Source organism: Borostomias antarcticus (genome assembly GCF_949987555.1).
Source record: "Borostomias antarcticus genome assembly, chromosome: 6".
Taxonomy (NCBI): domain Eukaryota; kingdom Metazoa; phylum Chordata; class Actinopteri; order Stomiiformes; family Stomiidae; genus Borostomias; species Borostomias antarcticus.
Window position 1 is genome coordinate 16250609 of NC_140239.1, and position 19617 is coordinate 16270225.

Genomic DNA, 19617 nt, shown 5'->3' on the forward strand with positions numbered 1-19617 from the left:
TAACTCCTGCATACATCATCCGATTTGCACCAAATTGCTGACGCTTCATGAAGGTGGCCTTCTGAACCCATCTATGTGTCGGTATTGAGTCACACTGACAGCGCCACCTACTGGTGAAACAAGAAGTCCTCATAACTCCTACATACGTTATCCGATTTACTCAACATTTCTCACGCTTCATCAAGGTACCGTCCTGAACACATCTATGCTTCGGTATTGAGTCACGCCTAGAGCGCCACCTACTGGTGACAGGAAGTTTCTCTCAGTACTGCACACCGCAATAGCACAGCCTTTAACTGAGCAGCACCCCGACACGCGTGGGGTGCGAGGGCCCGCTCACTGCTGCTCGCAGCACTAGTTATTATTATTCTCCTACCTTCTTCTTCTTCTCCCCAAACAAATGCCTTTTTGGCGGCCTAAACATCGATGAAAACGGATGAAACTTTGCAGATACGTCAGTCCCGGTGAAAAATTTGATAATTCATGGGTGACGGAAATGGGCGTGGCAAAACGGCTCAAGAGCGCCCCCTGGAAAGTTTAAAATGGCGAGCCCCACCTTTCAGTTTGATGTAGGCGAACGAAATTCGGTGGGCATATGTATTTCATCGAGCCACACTAAAATGTCTCTTGGAGCTATACCCAACATGCAACAGAAAGTCCGCCATTTTGCTTTTAATGTGCCATTTTCCCTTGTTTTTACCATTTCCATGCCTCGTACTTCAACGAACTCCTCCTACAGATTTCATCCGATCAACTTCATATCGGGTCAGCTTCATCTTAAGGCCTTTGTGATCAAAAGTTATCAAAAAAATTGAGTTTTCACCAAACACCCTTGCCGTGGCGCCCCGCCAAAGTTTGACATTTCGCCATAAAACACGATGTCCTCATAACTCCGCCATACATTATCCGATTTGTCCGATATATCTCACGCTTCATGACGGTTCTGTCCTGAACACATCTATGTGTCAGTATTGCGTCATACTTATAGCGCCACCTATTGGTGAAACAGGAAGTCCTCATAACTCCTCCATACATTATCCGATTTGTCCGATATAGCTCACGCTTCATGACGGTTCTGTCCTGAACACATCTATGTGTCAGTATTGCGTCATACGTATAGCGCCACCTATTGGTGAAACAGGAAGTCCCCATAACTCCTCCATACATTATCGGATTTGTCCGATATATCTCACGCTTCATGACGGTTCTGTCCTGAACACATCTATGTGTCAGTATTGCATCATACTTATAGCGCCACCTATTGGTGAAACAGGAAGTCCTCATAACTCCTCCATACATTATCCGATTTGTCCGATTTATCTCACGCTTCATGACGGTTCTGTCCTGAACACATCTATGTGTCAGTATTGCGTCATACTTATAGCGCCACCTATTGGTGAAACAGGAAGTCCTCATAACTCCTGCATACATCATCCGATTTGCACCAAATTGCTGACGCTTCATGAAGGTCACCTTCTGAACACATCTATGCGTCGGTATTGAGTAACACTTACAGCGCCACCTACTGGTGAAACAGGAAGTACTCATAACTCCTACATACATTATCCGATTTACTCCAAATTGCTCATGCTTGATGAAGGTCGCATCTTGAACACATCTGTAGGTCAGTATTGCGTCATACTTACAGCGCCACCTACTGCTTACAGGAAGTCCTCATAACTCCTACATACTTTGTCCGATTTACACAACATTTCTCACACTTCATGAAGGTACTTTCCTGAACACATCTATGCGTCGGTATTGAGTCACGCTTAGAGCGCCACCTACTGGTGACAGGAAGTTTCTGTCAGTACTGGACACCGAAATAGCACACCCTTTAACGGCGCCACACCCCGACCCGCGTGGGGTGCGAGGGCCCGCTCACTGCTGCTCGCAGCACTAGTTAGGGCCCGAGCACACTGGCGGTGCGAGGCCCTATTGTATTTCGAAGGATTATTCTCCTTCTCCTTCTCCTTCTCCTTCTTCCAAAACAAATGCCTTTTTGGCGGCCTAAACATCGATGAAAACGGATGAAACTTTGCAGATACGTCAGTCCCGGTGAAAAATTTGATAATTCATGGGTGACGGAAATGGGCGTGGCAAAACGGCTCAAGAGCGCCCCCTGGAAAGTTTCAAATGGCGAGCCCCACCTTTCAGTTTGATGTAGGCGAACGAAATTCGGAGGGCATATGTATTTCATCGAGCCACACTAAAATGTCTCTTAGAGCTGTACCCAACATGCAACAGGAAGGCCGCCATTTTGCTTTTAATGTGCCATTTTGTCCTTGTTTTGACCATTTCCATGCCTCGTATTTCAACGAACTCCTCCTACAGATTTCATCCGATCAACTTCATACTCAGTCAGCTTCATCTTAAGCCCTTTGTGATCAAAAGTTATCAAGAAAATTGAGTTTTCACCAAACACCCTTGCCGTGGCGCCCCGCCAAAGTTTGACATTTCGCCATAAAACACGATGTCCTCATAACTTCTCCATACATTATCCGATTTGTCCGATATATCTCACGCTTCATGACGGTTCTGTCCTGAACACATCTATGTGTCAGTATTGCGTCATACTTATAGCGCCACCTATTGGTGAAACAGGAAGTCCTCATAACTCCTCCATACATTATCCGATTTGTCCGATATAGCTCACGCTTCATGACGGTTCTGTCCTGAACACATCTATGTGTCAGTATTGCGTCATACGTATAGCGCCACCTATTGGTGAAACAGGAAGTCCCCATAACTCCTCCATACATTATCGGATTTGTCCGATATATCTCACGCTTCATGACGGTTCTGTCCTGAACACATCTATGTGTCAGTATTGCATCATACTTATAGCGCCACCTATTGGTGAAACAGGAAGTCCTCATAACTCCTCCATACATTATCCGATTTGTCCGATTTATCTCACGCTTCATGACGGTTCTGTCCTGAACACATCTATGTGTCAGTATTGCGTCATACTTATAGCGCCACCTATTGGTGAAACAGGAAGTCCTCATAACTCCTGCATACATCATCCGATTTGCACCAAATTGCTGACGCTTCATGAAGGTCACCTTCTGAACACATCTATGCGTCGGTATTGAGTAACACTTACAGCGCCACCTACTGGTGAAACAGGAAGTACTCATAACTCCTACATACATTATCCGATTTACTCCAAATTGCTCATGCTTGATGAAGGTCGCATCTTGAACACATCTGTAGGTCAGTATTGCGTCATACTTACAGCGCCACCTACTGCTTACAGGAAGTCCTCATAACTCCTACATACTTTGTCCGATTTACACAACATTTCTCACACTTCATCAAGGTACTGTCCTGAACACATCTATGCGTCGGTATTGAGTCACGCTTAGAGCGCCACCTACTGGTGACAGGAAGTTTCTGTCAGTACTGGACACCGAAATAGCACACCCTTTAACGGCGCCACACCCCGACCCGCGTGGGGTGCGAGGGCCCGCTCACTGCTGCTCGCAGCACTAGTTAGGGCCCGAGCACTGGCGGTGCGAGGCCCTATTGAAACTCGAAGGATTATTATTCTCCTTCTCCTTTACTCCAAACAAATGCCTTTTAGGCGGCCTGAACATCGATGAAAACGGATGAAACTTTGCAGATACGTCAGTCCCGGTGAAAAATTTGATAATTCATGGGTGACGGAAATGGGCGTGGCAAAACGGCTCAAGAGCGCCCCCTGGAAAGTTTAAAATGGCGAGCCCCACCTTTCAGTTTGATGTAGGCTAACGAAATTCGGTGGGCATATGTATTTCATCGAGCCACACTTAAATGTCTCTTGGAGCTATACCCAACATGCAACAGGAAGTCCGCCATTTTGCTCTTAATGTGCCATTTTGTCCTTGTTTTGACCATTTCCATGCCTCGTACTTCGACGAACTCCTCCTACAGATTTCATCCGATCAACTTCATATCGGGTCAGCTTCATCTTAAGACCTTTGTGATCAAAAGTTATCAAAAAAATTGAGTTTTCACCAAACACCCTTGCCGTGGCGCCCTGCCAAAGTTTGACATTTCACCATAAAACACGAAGTCCTCATAACTCCTCCATACATTATCCAATTTGTCCGATATATCTCACGCTTCATGACGGTTCTGTCCTGAACACATCTATGTGTCAGTATTGCGTCATACTTATAGCGCCACCTATTGGTGAAACAGGAAGTCCTCATAACTCCTCCATACATTATCCAATTTGTCCGATATATCTCACGCTTCATGACGGTTCTGTCCTGAACACATCTATGTGTCAGTATTGCGTCATACTTATAGCGCCACCTATTGGTGAAACAGGAAGTCCTCATAACTCCTCCATACATTATCCAATTTGTCCGATATATCTCACGCTTCATGACGGTTCTGTCCTGAACACATCTATGTGTCAGTATTGCGTCATACTTATAGCGCCACCTATTGGTGAAACAGGAAGTACTCATAACTCCTCCATACATTATCCAATTTGTCCGATATATCTCACGCTTCATGACGGTTCTGTCCTGAACACATCTATGTGTCAGTATTGCATCATACTTATAGCGCCACCTATTGGTGAAACAGGAAGTCCTCATAACTCCTCCATACATTATCCGATTCGTCCGATATATCTCACGCTTCATGACGGTTCTGTCCTGAACACATCTATGTGTCAGTATTGCATCATACTTATAGCGCCACCTATTGGTTAAACAGGAAGTCCTCATAACTCCTCCATACATTATCCAATTTGTCCGATATATCTCACGCTTCATGACGGTTCTGTCCTGAACACATCTATGTGTCAGTATTGCATCATACTTATAGCGCCACCTATTGGTGAAACAGGAAGTCCTCATAACTCCGGCATACATCATCCGATTTGCACCAAATTGCTGACGCTTGAGTTTCACCTACTGGTGAAACAGGAAGTACTCATAACTCCTCCATACATTATCCAATTTGTCCGATATATCTCACGCTTCATGACGGTTCTGTCCTGAACACATATATGTGTCAGTATTGCGTCATACGTATAGCGCCACCTATTGGTGAAACAGGAAGTCCTCATAACTCCTGCATACATCATCCGATTTGCACCAAATTGCTGACGCTTCATGAAGGTCACCTTCTGAACACATCTATGCGTCGGTATTGAGTTACACTTACAGCGCCACCTACTGGTGAAACAGGAAGTACTCATAACTCCTACATACATTATCCGATTTACTCCAAATTGCTCATGCTTGATGAAGGTCGCATCTTGAACACATCTGTAGGTCAGTATTGCGTCATACCTACAGCGCCACCTACTGCTTACAGGAAGTCCTCATAACTCCTACATACTTTGTCCGATTTACACAACATTTCTCACGCTTCATCAAGGTAGCGTCCTGAACACATCTATGCTTCGGTATTGTCACGCTTAGAGCGCCACCTACTGGTGACAGGAAGTTTCTCTCAGCACAGGACACCGAAATAGCACACCCTTTAACGGCGCCCCACCCCGACACGCGTGGGGTGCGAGGGCCCGCTCACTGCTGCTCGCAGCCCTAGTTATTATTATTCTTCTCCTTCTCCTTCTTCTCCTTCTTCTTCTCCCCAAACAAATGCCTTTTTGGCGGCCTTAACATCGATGAAAACGGATGAAACTTTGCACATACGTCAGTCCCGGTAAAAAATTTGATAATTCATGGGTGACGGAAATGGGCGTGGCAAAACGGCTCAAGTGCGCCCCCTGGAAAATTTAAAATGGCGAGCCCCACCTTTCAGTTTGATGTAGTCGAACGAAATTCGGTGGGCATATGTAGTTCATCGAGACACACTAAAATGTCTCTTGGAGCTATACCCAACATGCAACAGGAAGTCCGCCATCTTGCTTTTAATGTGCCATTTTGTCCTTGTTTTGACCATTTCCATGCCTCGTACTTCAACGAACTCCTCCTACAGATTTCATCCGATCAACTTCATATCGGGTCGGCTTCATCTTAAGACCTTTGTGATCAAAAGTTATCAAAAAAATTGAGTTTTCACCACACACCCTTGCCGTGGCGCCCCGCCAAAGTTTGACATTTCGCCATAAAACACGAAGTCCTCATAACTCCTACATACATTATCCAATTTGTCCGATATATCTCATGCTTCATGACGGTTCTGTCCTGTACACATCTATGTTTCAGTATTGCATCATACTTATAGCGCCACCTATTGGTGAAACAGGAAGTCCTCATAACTCCTACATACATTATCCAATTCGTCCGATATATCTCACGCTTCATGAAGGTTCTGTCCTGAACACATCTATGTGTCAGTATTGCGTCATACTTATAGCGCCACCTATTGGTGAAACAGGAAGTCCTCATAACTCCTACATACATTATCCAATTCGTCCGATATATCTCACGCTTCATGAGGGTTCTGTCCTGTACACATCTATGTTTCAGTATTGCATCATACTTATAGCGCCACCTATTGGTGAAACAGGAAGTCCTCATAACTCCTACATACATTATCCAATTCGTCCGATATATCTCACGCTTCATGAAGGTTCTGTCCTGAACACATCTATGTGTCAGTATTGCGTCATACTTATAGCGCCACCTATTGGTAAAACAGGAAGTCCTCATAACTCCTCCATACATTATCCGATTTGTCCGATATATCTCACGCTTCATGACGGTTCTGTCCTGAACACATCTATGTGTCAGTATTGCGTCATACTTATAGCGCCACCTATTGGTGAAACAGGAAGTCCTCATAACTCCTCCATACATTATCCGATTTGTCCGATTTATCTCACGCTTCATGACGGTTCTGTCCTGAACACATCTATGTGTCAGTATTGCGTCATACTTATAGCGCCACCTATTGGTGAAACAGGAAGTCCTCATAACTCCTGCATACATCATCCGATTTGCACCAAATTGCTGACGCTTCATGAAGGTCACCTTCTGAACACATCTATGCGTCGGTATTGAGTTACACTTACAGCGCCACCTACTGGTGAAACAGGAAGTACTCATAACTCCTACATACATTATCCGATTTACTCCAAATTGCTCATGCTTGATGAAGGTCGCATCTTGAACACATCTGTAGGTCAGTATTGCGTCATACCTACAGCGCCACCTACTGCTTACAGGAAGTCCTCATAACTCCTACATACTTTGTCCGATTTACACAACATTTCTCACGCTTCATCAAGGTAGCGTCCTGAACACATCTATGCTTCGGTATTGTCACGCTTAGAGCGCCACCTACTGGTGACAGGAAGTTTCTCTCAGCACAGGACACCGAAATAGCACACCCTTTAACGGCGCCCCACCCCGACACGCGTGGGGTGCGAGGGCCCGCTCACTGCTGCTCGTTATTATTATTATTCTACCTTCTCCTTCTTCCAAAACAAATGCCTTTTAGGCGGCCTGAACATCGATGAAAACGGATGAAACTTTGCAGATACGTCAGTCCCGGTGAAAAATTTGATAATTCACGGGTGACAGAAATGGGCGTGGCAAAACGGCTCAAGAGCGCCCCCTGGAAAGTTTAAAACGGCGAGCCCCACCTTTCAGTTTGATGTAGATGAACGAAATTCGGTGGGCATATGTATTTCATCGAGCCACACTAAAATGTCTCTTGGAGCTATACCCAACATGCAACAGGAAGTCCGCCATTTTGCTCTTAATGTGCCATTTTGTCCTTGTTTTGACCATTTCCATGCCTCGTACTTCGACGAACTCCTCCTACAGATTTCATCCGATCAACTTCATATCGGGTCAGCTTCATCTTAAGGCCTTTGTGATCAAAAGTTATCAAAAAAATTGAGTTTTCACCAAACACCCTTGCCGTGGCGCCCCGCCAAAGTTTGACATTTCGCCATAAAACACGAAGTCCTCATAACTCCTCCATACATTATCCAATTTGTCCGATATATCTCACGCTTCATGACGGTTCTGTCCTGAACACATCTATGTGTCAGTATTGCGTCATACTTATAGCGCCACCTATTGGTGAAACAGGAAGTCCTCATAACTCCTCCATACATTATCCGATTTGTCCGATATGTCTCACGCTGTATGACAGTTCTGTCCTGAACACATCTATGTGTCAGTATTGTGTCATACTTATAGCGCCACCTATTGGTGAAACAGGAAGTCCTCATAACTCCTCCATACATTATCCAATTTGTCCGATATATCTCACGCTTCATGAAGGTTCTGTCCTGAACACATCTATGTGTCAGTATTGAGTCACACTTACAGTGCCACCTACTGGTGAAACAGGAAGTACTCATAACCCCTCCATACATTATCCAATTTGTCCGATATATCTGATGCTTCATGACGGTTCTGTCCTGAACACATCTATGTGTCAGTATTGCGTCATACTTATAGCGCCACCTATTGGTGAAACAGGAAGTCCTGATAACTCCTGCATACATCATCCGATTTGCACCAAATTGCTGACGCTTCATGAAGGTCACTTTCTGAATACATCTATGCATCGGTATTGAGTCACACTTACAGCGCCACGTACTGGTGAAACAGGAAGTCCTCATAACTCCTGCATACATCATCCGATTTGCACCAAATTGCTGACGCTTCATGAAGGTCACCTTCTGAACCGATCTATGCGTCGGTATTGAGTTACACTTACAGCGCCACCTACTGGTGAAACAGGAAGTACTCATAACTCCTACATACGTTATCCGATTTACTCCAAATTGCTCGTGCTTGATGAAGGTTGCATCTTGAACACATCTGTAGGTCAGTATTGCTTCATACCTACAGCGCCACCTACTGCTTACAGGAAGTCCTCATAACTCCTACATACTTTGTCCGATTTACACAACATTTCTCACGCTTCATCAAGGTACCGTCCTGAACACATCTATGCGTTGGTATTGAGTCACGCTTAGAGCGCCACCTACTGGTGACAGGGAGTTTCTGTCAGTACTGGACACCGAAATAGCACACCCTTTAACGGCGCCACACCCCGACCCGCGTGGGGTGCGAGGGCCCGCTCAATGCTGCTCGCAGCCCTAGTTTCATTTACTTCTTGGGCAAGGGCAGAAATAACTCTATCAGATGCATTTATGTGATCTTGTAGGACATACGATAAAACCTGTATTTCAGCATTACTCTGAAGAAAACCATAACTAGGAATCAGCATTCCTAGTGCCGCATTGAAAACTGCGAGATCCCTACGATGTCTAATAGTAGTTTGTTTATGGAGTACTTTCATCTCTTCCTGAGTAACTTTCCTAATCATAGGAATTAAATGAGCTAAATAACAACGTCCCATACTATCCTCAGGTAGTTTAGAGTAGGCAGTGTTTCCACAGACTAGGAAAATGCCTTCAGGGAGTTCTATTTCCTTGCCTCGATACAGATACTCATAGACTGGGTCTATACAAGAGCTGGTTCCTAAACCAGTAATGGCTGAGTCTAAGTTCTTCCTAAAAACATCAATACAACCTGTTACCTTCTGGAGAGGTACGACTTTGAATTGATCAGTGTTTGTTTGAACTCTAAGATTAGTTTGGTTGAATAGTTTTCTCTGAGACTGGACAAAACAATCAATAATCTGACATTTTAACCCGGAAAAAACAATTTAATTTCTCCATTCTACAGTTGTGGATAAGCCAGTACACGCTAACTGTGGAGTTAAAGGAACTGTATATACCTGTGTGAAGATAGCTTGAATATTATGAATTAACTGGGGTCCAGGTACTCTGGAAAAATGTATAACTCTAGCTAGTTCTAGTCGAGTAAATTCTCTTGGTTTCTGGTTTTGATTGACCTGCATAGTTAACTGTGTTAAAATGCTATTCTCTATACCGTCGTAGGAATTAATTAATCTATCTACTCCTGCATGAAATTGACAAAATGAGACTTGTTCCCTAGTGGAGAATGTATGGGTTGCTAACCCTTGCCAGTCATATTGTAACCACTCAGCTTGTGTTAAGGGAATTGGATATAGGGTAGGTGATGATGTACTAGCCGGGACCTGTTGACAAATCCAACAATCATCATAATCCATTTTTGATGCAAATTCCCTTACCATACTTATAGCAGTGTTAGGATGGGTCTTCCGATCTGAGTTAGATGACCTGGTTAAATACTTGTTACAATTAACTACCATAGTAGAGGGATAATCTGGGACAGGTTTGCAAATATCAGCACCATAGTTCTTGCTTCGAGCTACATTAATCACATCTCTGCTTAAAACACACCAATATGGCATTGCCCAACTCTTTTCATCAGCATTGGTCAGAGTCACCAGGGTAGATCCAAGGAACTTCTCATCGTCTTGGATTTTGACATCTGTAGAGCGTAACAGAGTCCAGTCATTCTTGTTCACAGTGTATATCCAACAGTCATTTAGGTGACACTTCTCTTTTGGGCAATAGAATGTCATTGGGGAATGCAAGGCGTCTTCTCTTCTAGATCGCAACTTCAATGTCGCGTTGTTTGAATCAGTAATGTTCAATGTTAGTTGCAGTGTGTGCAGGTGTGTGTGCGTGTGTGGTGCATCTTGTGAGGTCATGGCTGTGGAGTTTCTCCATGTTGCCATCATAACGACCATGAGAAGGAGGTGACCAGCAAGGTCATTTTTCCTCCGATTCCTCATCAGAGGAGAGGACAGTGAGGCGGCCCATAGCTTTGGCCTCTGAGCCCTCTGGTTCAGCTGCATACTTGATCTCCTGGTGTTGGCGATCCCCTGGTGGACCGTCCTCTGCTGCTTGGACCCGTCGATAATGGCTCGCATGGATCCACGAAGTCCTATCAGCTACTTTGACAGCCGTCTGCGTGGTGAGTAGAACCTGGTACGGCCCGAGCCACCTCGGCGAGTTCCAGCTCCTTCGTCTGTGGTCGCGGACCAGGACCCAATCCCCAGGCTGGATGTGATGCAGGAACCCCTCCTTCGCCTCAGGAATGGCGGTCCTCACTCTGTTGAAGACATATTTTAGAATGTTATTCATTGCAAAACAATATTGTACCATATCATCTTCACATGACATGAGACTAATCTTATTTTGGGGAAACGGTGTGTTAGTCATTTTCATAGGTCGACCAGTAAGGACTTCATATGGAGCCAGCCCTGTGGTCTGGTGCGGTCTCCCTCTCATGTACATGAGTGCCAGAGGTAGAACTTTCATCCATGACAGACCTGTCTCTGCCATCAGCTTGGTGAGCTTTACTTTCAGAGTTTGATTAGCTCTCTCCACTATTCCAGCACTTGCTGCATGATAGCTACAATGCGTTCTAAGGTCAATCTGTAGGCTATTGCAGATTTCCTGAATGACACTATTTACAAAATGGCTCCCTCGATCTGAAGAGAGTTTGGTTGGCAGGCCCCATCTCGGAATGATCTCTCTCAGGAGACTCTTTGCCACTGACAACGCTGAGGCATGCCTGCAAGGAAATACCTCAGTCCATTTGGAGAAAACATCAGTTAACACTAGGCAATATTTGTACCCCTGGCATGGAGAGAGTTCAATAAAATCCATCATAACATGTTCCCATGGCCCACTTGGCCGAGGATGTGCTGACAGTTCCATTTTTATCCCTTTGCCAACATTGTTTTGCATGCATATGATGCATTTGGCACAGCTTTGTTCTGCAAAAACTGTGAACCCTGGTGCATACCAATACCTGTTAACATCCTCCACCACCCCTGTTTTTGAAACATGATCTGGCCCGTGGGCTAGTTTGAAAGCATAATGAAAACATGAACGAGGTAGTACAGGTTTGTCATTAGGCCCTAGATACAGGTTAGTTTGGTTGTGGAATGTGCACTTATTCCTCCATTTCTTTTTCTCCGCAGGTGGAGTAGATGCTTGTAGGTCAGAAATGTCTGCCAGGGACAGTGGAGGAGTCTTGTCAGGGTCTGTGGATGGTACAGAGAGCATAGAAAGCACAGGGGAGGAAGCAGAGACAGCCGCAGCTTTTTCAGCGAGGTCAGCAGTCGAGTTACCGACAGAGACAGGATCAGAGCTTTTAACATGAGCTTGGCATTTACACACTGCTAGGCTAGATGGTAAAAGCATAGCTTCTAGAAGGTTGTTGATCAACACATGGTGTGCAATAGGTTTACCAGTTGACGTGAGGAACCCACGGTTTCGCCAAAGGGTGCCAAAGTCATGCACAACTCCAAAAGCATAACTACTGTCGGTGTAAATGGTTGCAGACTTGCCACTTGCTATTATACAAGCTCTGGTCAGAGCGAACAATTCAGCTGCTTGCGCTGAAAGGTGTTGTGGGAGTTTTGCTGATTCTAAAACTCCATCTAATGTTGTGACTGCATATGCAACAAGTGGTTGACCTGTTGTCGACCGCTGGGCTGATCCGTCCACAAAAAGCTCAAAATCAGGGTTAGAGAGAGGAACATCAGTGAGGTCTGAGCGTGGCTTATTGACCTCCTCTACTATAGCCACACAGTCATGCGGCTCCCCGTCTTCTGGAGTCGGAAGCAGAGTTGCAGGGTTAAGTATAGTGCATCTTTGAAGTGTAAGATTAGACATAGTCAACAGTACATTCTGGTAATGCAACAATCTTGCTGGGTGCAGGTGCGATGTCTTTGCCTGTAAAAGAAGAGCAGACACAGCATGCGGTACATGGACAACCAGTGGCCGCAGTGCTACTAGGTCTACAGAACTCAATACAGCCTCAGTAGTAGCTGCCACTGATCTCAAGCAGGACACGAGTCCTCTTACAACAGAGTCAAGTCTTTTGGACTAATAGGCTACCGGTCTGTACCTATCTCCATGCTTCTGTGCTAATACTGCTGCCATGTAACCTTCCTTCTCGTTCGTGAACAGGTGGAAGGGCTTGTCATAGTCAGGAATACCTAAACAGGGTGCTGTGGACAGTCTTTGTTTAAGTGTCGTTAAAGCCAGTCTGGCTTCGTCAGTCCATGTGATTTTGTCTGAGGGAGCTAATTTCTGTCCATGAGCTAAATCAGATAGTGGTTGTGTTATCTCTGCAAAGTCAGGAATCCAAGCTCGGCAGTAACCTACAGTCCCAAGCAGTGACATCATCTGTTTTTTGGTTGTGGGCAGGGGAAGTGTAAGAATTACTTTAACACGGTCAGTCCCCAGTGCCTTGCCATCTTTTGTTATTAAGTGACCAAGGTATCTGACCTGCTCACATACTAACTGGATCTTGTTTCTAGAAACCTTGTGGCCATTTTCTGCAAGGAAAAACAACAGCGCTCTTGTATCCTCAATACATGACTCCTTGTTTCTACTGGCAAGAAGTAGGTCATCCATGTATTGAATGAGAGTGCTGCCTTTTGGCAGGATGAACCCTTCTAGGTTCCGTGCCAACTCGACATTAAAGATGGTTGGAGAGTCCACATATCCTTGAGGCATTACACACCAGGTATAACTCCGTCCTTGAAAGGTGAACGCGAACCACTCTCTGTAATCAGGGTGAACAGGGATGGAGAAAAACGCATTACTCAAATCAATAACACTAAAATGTGTAGCTGTGGCAGGTATGGATGACAGAATGGTAACAGGGTTTGGAACAATGGCTGTTCTAGCATGGACAGCTTCATTAAAATTCTCAAATCTTGAACAAATCTCCATTCACCTGAAGCCTTCCTCACAGGCAGAATAGGGGTGTTGCAAGGCGAGCTGTTAATCTCAACTATAGCACCTCTTTCTAATAAAGAGGCGTGAACCTTAGCAATCCCCTCCTCTGCCTCTGTACTCAGAGGATACTGGGCACGTCTTGGACGGAATGATCCCTTTGGGCTGGCGACTACTGGGTTGACATTCTTAATCCTGCCTATATCAAACTTATCTCTGGCCCACAATGAGTCGGGCACCCCCTGCAACACAGATGGATTTTCTATGCTGTCAGAAGGAATTTGGACAAACGTGGGGTTGAGGCGTTGACCCTGCATTCCACGAACCACAGGTGTCACCCATCTAAAAGGGAAGCAGCTTACCCCTGTTGTTGGAGAGTGTCTTACTTGGTGTGGATCTCCAACCCAGTCAGTAGCTTCCATTGCCGTCTGCAGCCACGTGCCTGTCTCTTCCTTGTTAACAAACTCAGAGACACCAAGTGAAATGTGTGGGACACCTTGTGTTTCATCATACAGCTGTTTCTGTGTCTCTGTCAGACACACAGAGAGAGCTGCATGATCAGGATCTACATACAGCATAGCACATTCAAGAACATCACTACTTTGTGGTTGTAACCAGACTTTCTCAAAATCATGATCTTGTTGGAGTGGGGATACATTTGCAGTGCAGTTTAATGTAGTATGTGGTGTGAGAGGGGTGTCATATGAATAACAGGAGTTAATTTTTGAGAACGGCTTAGAACGTTGGAGTGACATCTGATCATTATTTTCAATGTTCCAGGAATATGTCCAACTTGTCATATGTTCTATAAACATGAGGTCGCGCAGTGGTGTTACCTGTTTAGGCCGGATAATGGTGACCCCATTTGAGTCACAGCACATCTGAAACCCTAGTTTGCACAGCAGATCTCTCCCCATTAGGTTAACAGGACAACAATGAGAATAGATAAATTGGTGTTGGAATTCAGCATCATCCAACACAACAGGAAGTGACGTAGTCATTCTCTCAGATTTTTCAATACCTGCTGCACCAATGGTTTTTGCAACTTCATTTGGTAGTTTAGGAACAACATTAATCTTTGAGGAGCTTAGGACTGATGAGTGTGCGCCAGTGTCAGCTAAAAACATGAGTTGCTCTCCATTAACTTCTAAAGTTACGACTGGAAGCTCGGACGGTGTTGTATGCAGATTAAGGTATTGACAAATATGAACAACTTTCTCTTCATCCTGTACAGCTGTACTATCTGACGGTCCCTCAGCTAAACTCCCTGTCTGTTCCTGGCCTAGTCATGATTGTTGCTGTGGGTTGTTCAGGGAAATTCCAGCAGGTGGCGCCGAACCCCAGGTTGCAGGATTCTTTCTCTCATTTCGCCTGCGGTAACTGTGACAGTTTCTGATCCAGTGACCAGTTTTACCACAATGAAAACACGCGTCAGTTCTGTCTCCGTTTTCGTTTCCCTCCCTCGGTTTCATCCTGTAGTCCATTCTGTTTCTATCCCTACGATTCTTGTTCGTGTGACGACCCTGTGGTCGTTGTTTTCTCTCCGGTCCTACGGACTGGTTTTCTATCTGTTCCAGTTGAGCGGCTTGTAACTTGGCTGTACCTAACTTAATTTCTTTCGCCTCCCTTTGTTCAATGTGATCGCGAAGCCGCTCCGCATAGCGGAAATGGTCAACAACTTCCTCGAGCAAAGTTGACTCCCAGGTGTGGCAACACATCCTAACTTGGTCAGACAAAGAGGAGAGAGAGTTATTCATTAGCTGTTGTTTTAGAATTTTCTTATAATCGGCATTCGCTTTGTCCATGCCACTGTGTGGGGCGAAGACTGATTCTAGTCGTTCCCAAAATTTCTCGAACTGTTCATCGGATTTTTGTTTACAATATGTGTTACGGTCCCAATCCATTTTCTTTGGGAATCGAGTTTTGATTCTGTTCAACAGCGCAGCGTTTTGGCCATTAAAATTGACATGAGAAAAAGGCAACGTTATGTCAAAGGGATCTTTCACATCGACCCATTTTAAACCAAGCACTTGTCGTATGATCATGGCGATTTCCTCCGCGTGAGGCTCATACATTCGAACTAAACTGTTAAAAAGATTTTCAAACTCGTCAATGTCTTTGGTTGGATCGGGCAAGGTTTTAGCTACATCACGCAGTTCATCTGAACGCCACGGTCTATACACCCTGATCTCGGGGGTCCAGGCCGCGTAGCCAGCTGAATCATCTTGTTGAGACAGTCGGGGATTAGGATTCGGGCATCGTACCATTGGGGCTAGAAGTTGCGGTTCCTCCAGACTATTACTAGCTAGTTGTAGTTGTTCCAAATTGAACTTAGCCTCTGATATGGCTCTAGCCAACTCTTCCTTCCTTATCTGTTCATGTTTAGTGTAACATCTCGTAGAAGATGCGATAGTATGGACGGGAGAAGAGTGTGGACCTGGAATTACAGGTCCGTCGGGGGAAAGGGGCGCGTTTAATTCGGATTGCGGAGGCGCCTGCATGTCCGAGGAAAACAGATCGGGTGGCGCAGAGGGGGAAGGGACGTGGCTAATAATGGCGGGAGCATTGTTAGGTGGTGTGATCACGGAGCAACGAATCGAAGGGGAAAAATCTAGGTCAGAGTGATTCGATGGGGGAAGTGGCGGAGACGCCGTTGGCTGTATAGCTTCTTTGTCTCTTTTCTCTGACTTCAAAAACCCTTCCCGCGCTACTGACTCCCAAATTTTAAACGCCGCCCAATCGATGGCATTACCACTTTTCCTGCCCAACTTAGTCTTCTCAAACACTTCTAGTTGAGCCCTAACGTTGGCCAAAGCTTTAACGCTAAGAGTACCAAATGGAGACGGAAAACTGCTATGCTTATTCCATAGCTGAATCTGCCAACAGGCACTAGCAGAATATTTTAGCGCAACAATTTTAGCTGGACCAGACAATTTGAGAATATCAAGCGGTGAGCTAGTAGTGGAACCCATATTGCACAAAAATCGCTTACGAAAAAACAAAACAATGGACACTCTCCCACACTCCTTCGTAACACGGAGATGAACGTCTCTCAGACTACTCACTAGCAGTTACGATTTACGGCCCTCAAAAACAGTGTCAGAACCAAGACAGTAAGTAAGAAAGTAAACAGTACTTTTACCTGGATAAAAAATAGGCGCGCTTAACAACACATACAAGACAGAGCCGAACTCCAACAGTAAACAACAAAGACTAACAACACCGTGCAGGGACACAGAACACAAAGGACGAACAAAGGCCCACGTTACAACACTCGGCTGACCCCCAGCCCTCTTGGTTGGAAGCTACCCAACCACCCGGGATAAAAAGGGAAAATGTTTCTCCAAGAAAAACGCGGATCGGACACTACCAAACCACTCCCAGTAGCTACCTTCGTTGAGAAAACATACAACGGCTTTGCGGTTTTAATTACACCCGCGACCGGCCAAAGGGAAGCCCGTTCTGTGTTTACTTTGGCGTATTAACTCAAAACCGTTCTAAACTGCAACCGATAAACAACCTAAACTGTACATCAAATGCAGGGGAACAAATCACGAGACCAAAATCACACCTCTTCTGAAAGGCATAAACCCTAGTAACGAAACAAGGATATCGCTATTGTTGAGTCACAACTACTTAGACAGTTACTAAACCCACCCCGGGGCACCTTGTTTTCAACAATCTAGACCAACACAATCTGAAACGAAACCAAGGCAAATACCAAGCATAAAAGGATTCGTTTTTCAACATACCGTGAGTTTAGCCGAGTGAAACCAACGAGGCGGACTTCTCCAAACCCATGCGAATAGGCGCAAAGAGAGAAGATTTTCCAGAGCTCGCTACTGCTCCGCACGTCTGCTTCCTTCGTCGTCCACTCCAGGCGAATCTCACAGCAGCCGATCCCGTCCCGAGTCGCCATTTGTAGTAGAAGTTTCGAAAAATAAAGTATTTGCCCAGGTTCGCTCCAAAAGGTTCAGTCAGATTTATAAAGAAAACAATACGATTGCAAAAGGACCTCAAGATAAAACACAGAGTGGTTCATCAGAACAGAAGTGAGCTTAAGCTCGCCTAGTACCGCCTTATATGTGCTCAAACAAGGATGTGATGCAGCCGACATTTGGTTGGCTGACTCGTCTATACGTCATAGTAAGGTGACGGATATCAAACAGTGGTCGAGGGATGAAAAGAAAAGCCCGGTACAGCGCGCAGACTGGCTATTCTCCGGCTCAAATTCTCTGCGCTACGATCGTTGTTGGTGCCGAGAATATTGTCGTCGTCATTCGTCACCAACAACGATCGTAGCGCAGAGAATGTGAGCCGGAGAATAGCCAGTCTGCGCGCTGGCCTGTGCGCATGCGTGCTGGAGCAAGTGGGGAAAGGCGTGTAAAGATCATATTACAGAGGCTAAAGACCCCGTATTTGAAAACGACAACAATGCCTCGCGTTGAGGAATCTCATCTGTTGATTCATCCAATCTGATTGATGAAAACAACCGTTTAGCGGCCGAAAATAGATTTTGAGAAACTGCCTTCTCGGTGCCCCGATCACCGTCATTACATGGATATACTGGCTCGCGATGGATTTTAAATTTCTTCTACAGGCCTCCGAACTACACAAAAGTGATCTCGGTGAGTCAAACTTCTTATAATATGTCGTAAATAAGGTCCAGGTTGTCAAAAACGAGCATTGCCCTTTAAAAGAGAAGTGAGGAAGACAGAGGTTCAGGAGGTGTTTGGAATTACAAAAAAGAGAGAGGAACAAAGGTTTAAGGTGTTTACAATAGCAAAAGGCAGGGGACTGGGGAATAGGTTTTAAAGAACAGAAAGCTATCTGAATAGTCTTGAGACTAGTTGTAAAATTCCACGACACGTGGATGTGCGTGTTTGCATCATTTTGAATTGTTCTCTCTCTCTTTTTCTCATTTTCTCTATCTCCCTGCTGTCTCCTATTTCTCTCTTTTCCTCTCCTTTCTCCCTCCTTTTCACTCTTCTCTTCTCCTCTCCTCTCTCTCCTCCAGACGGCTCTAAGGGGATGTTTGACCAGTACCTGACCCAGCTGCTGCACCACAGCACTAGGCCCAGGTGTCACCTCCCTCCCATCCAGCGGGGGCAGCACCACGTGTTCAGCGCTGAGCACAGCACCAGAGACATCCTGTCCCTCATGGCTGAGGCCCAGGGCTTCAGCATGCCCAGTGAGTCTGTCCGAAGGAAATACAATTTAGCATAATTTAAGTTATTTATCTGTGATTGATTATTCATGACATGTCATGCAAACACGCATGTAATTGAAGAGATTTTGAATGGCTACCTCCGCCACAGCGGCAGTGCAGGGCTAGAGGTAATGTTTTCGGTGGTGTGCGTGCGTGCGTTTGTCTGTTAGCAGAATTCCTCAAAAACTACTGAACCGATTTTCACGAAACTCAGTGGAAGGGTGTAGCATGGTCCTTACTTACAACCCCTTATCTTGGAGCGGATCCCAATCATGGGGCGGGTCCACGAACCGCCCAAACATGGTACAGGCGGCCATTCACCTCCATTCATTTTTTAGACTAGGATTACGCAAAAACTACCAGACTGCTTTTCATGAAACTCGGCGGAGGGGTGTAACATGGGCCAATTTAGAACCCATTCAGTTTTGGCGTGCACAGAGCCACGAAATGCATTCAAGGGCGGAGGTCTGTTCTCTCCAAGCGCCATTTCTAGTATTGTAAATAGTATACTAGGATTGAGTCTAGAAGAAACTGCAAGAGAAGTATGTGGATTTATTTTGAGAGTCCTACTGTACCAGGGTGTTGTTGTTCCAGAGGTGTCCATGTACCTGCCTGTGACTCCGGTCACGAACAAACACCGCAAGTCTCTCAACCTGCTGGTGGTCCCCCAGCCACAACAACAACAACATCAGCAACAACACAAGGTTAGCTGGTTCTCATAACATAATGGCCTCAAGGAGCCAACTTCCAAGGGTTGTTTAGGATATTTATTCCTTCTCCTAAAAACGTGCGTGCGTGCTTGTGTGTGTGCGTG

At 45.3% G+C, this 19617-nt stretch overlaps 1 protein-coding gene across 1 annotated transcript in view; it reads left to right on the plus strand.

Annotated features, from left to right (window-relative positions):
- phka2 (phosphorylase kinase, alpha 2 (liver)) overlaps positions 1 to 19617 on the plus strand; it is a 118084-nt gene that overhangs the window by 69884 nt on the left and 28583 nt on the right. The window contains exons 20-21 of the mRNA XM_084439393.1: positions 18612 to 18785; positions 19398 to 19507. Coding sequence (XP_084295519.1) covers positions 18612 to 18785; positions 19398 to 19507 — 284 coding nt within the window. The remainder of the gene's footprint in view (positions 1 to 18611; positions 18786 to 19397; positions 19508 to 19617) is intronic.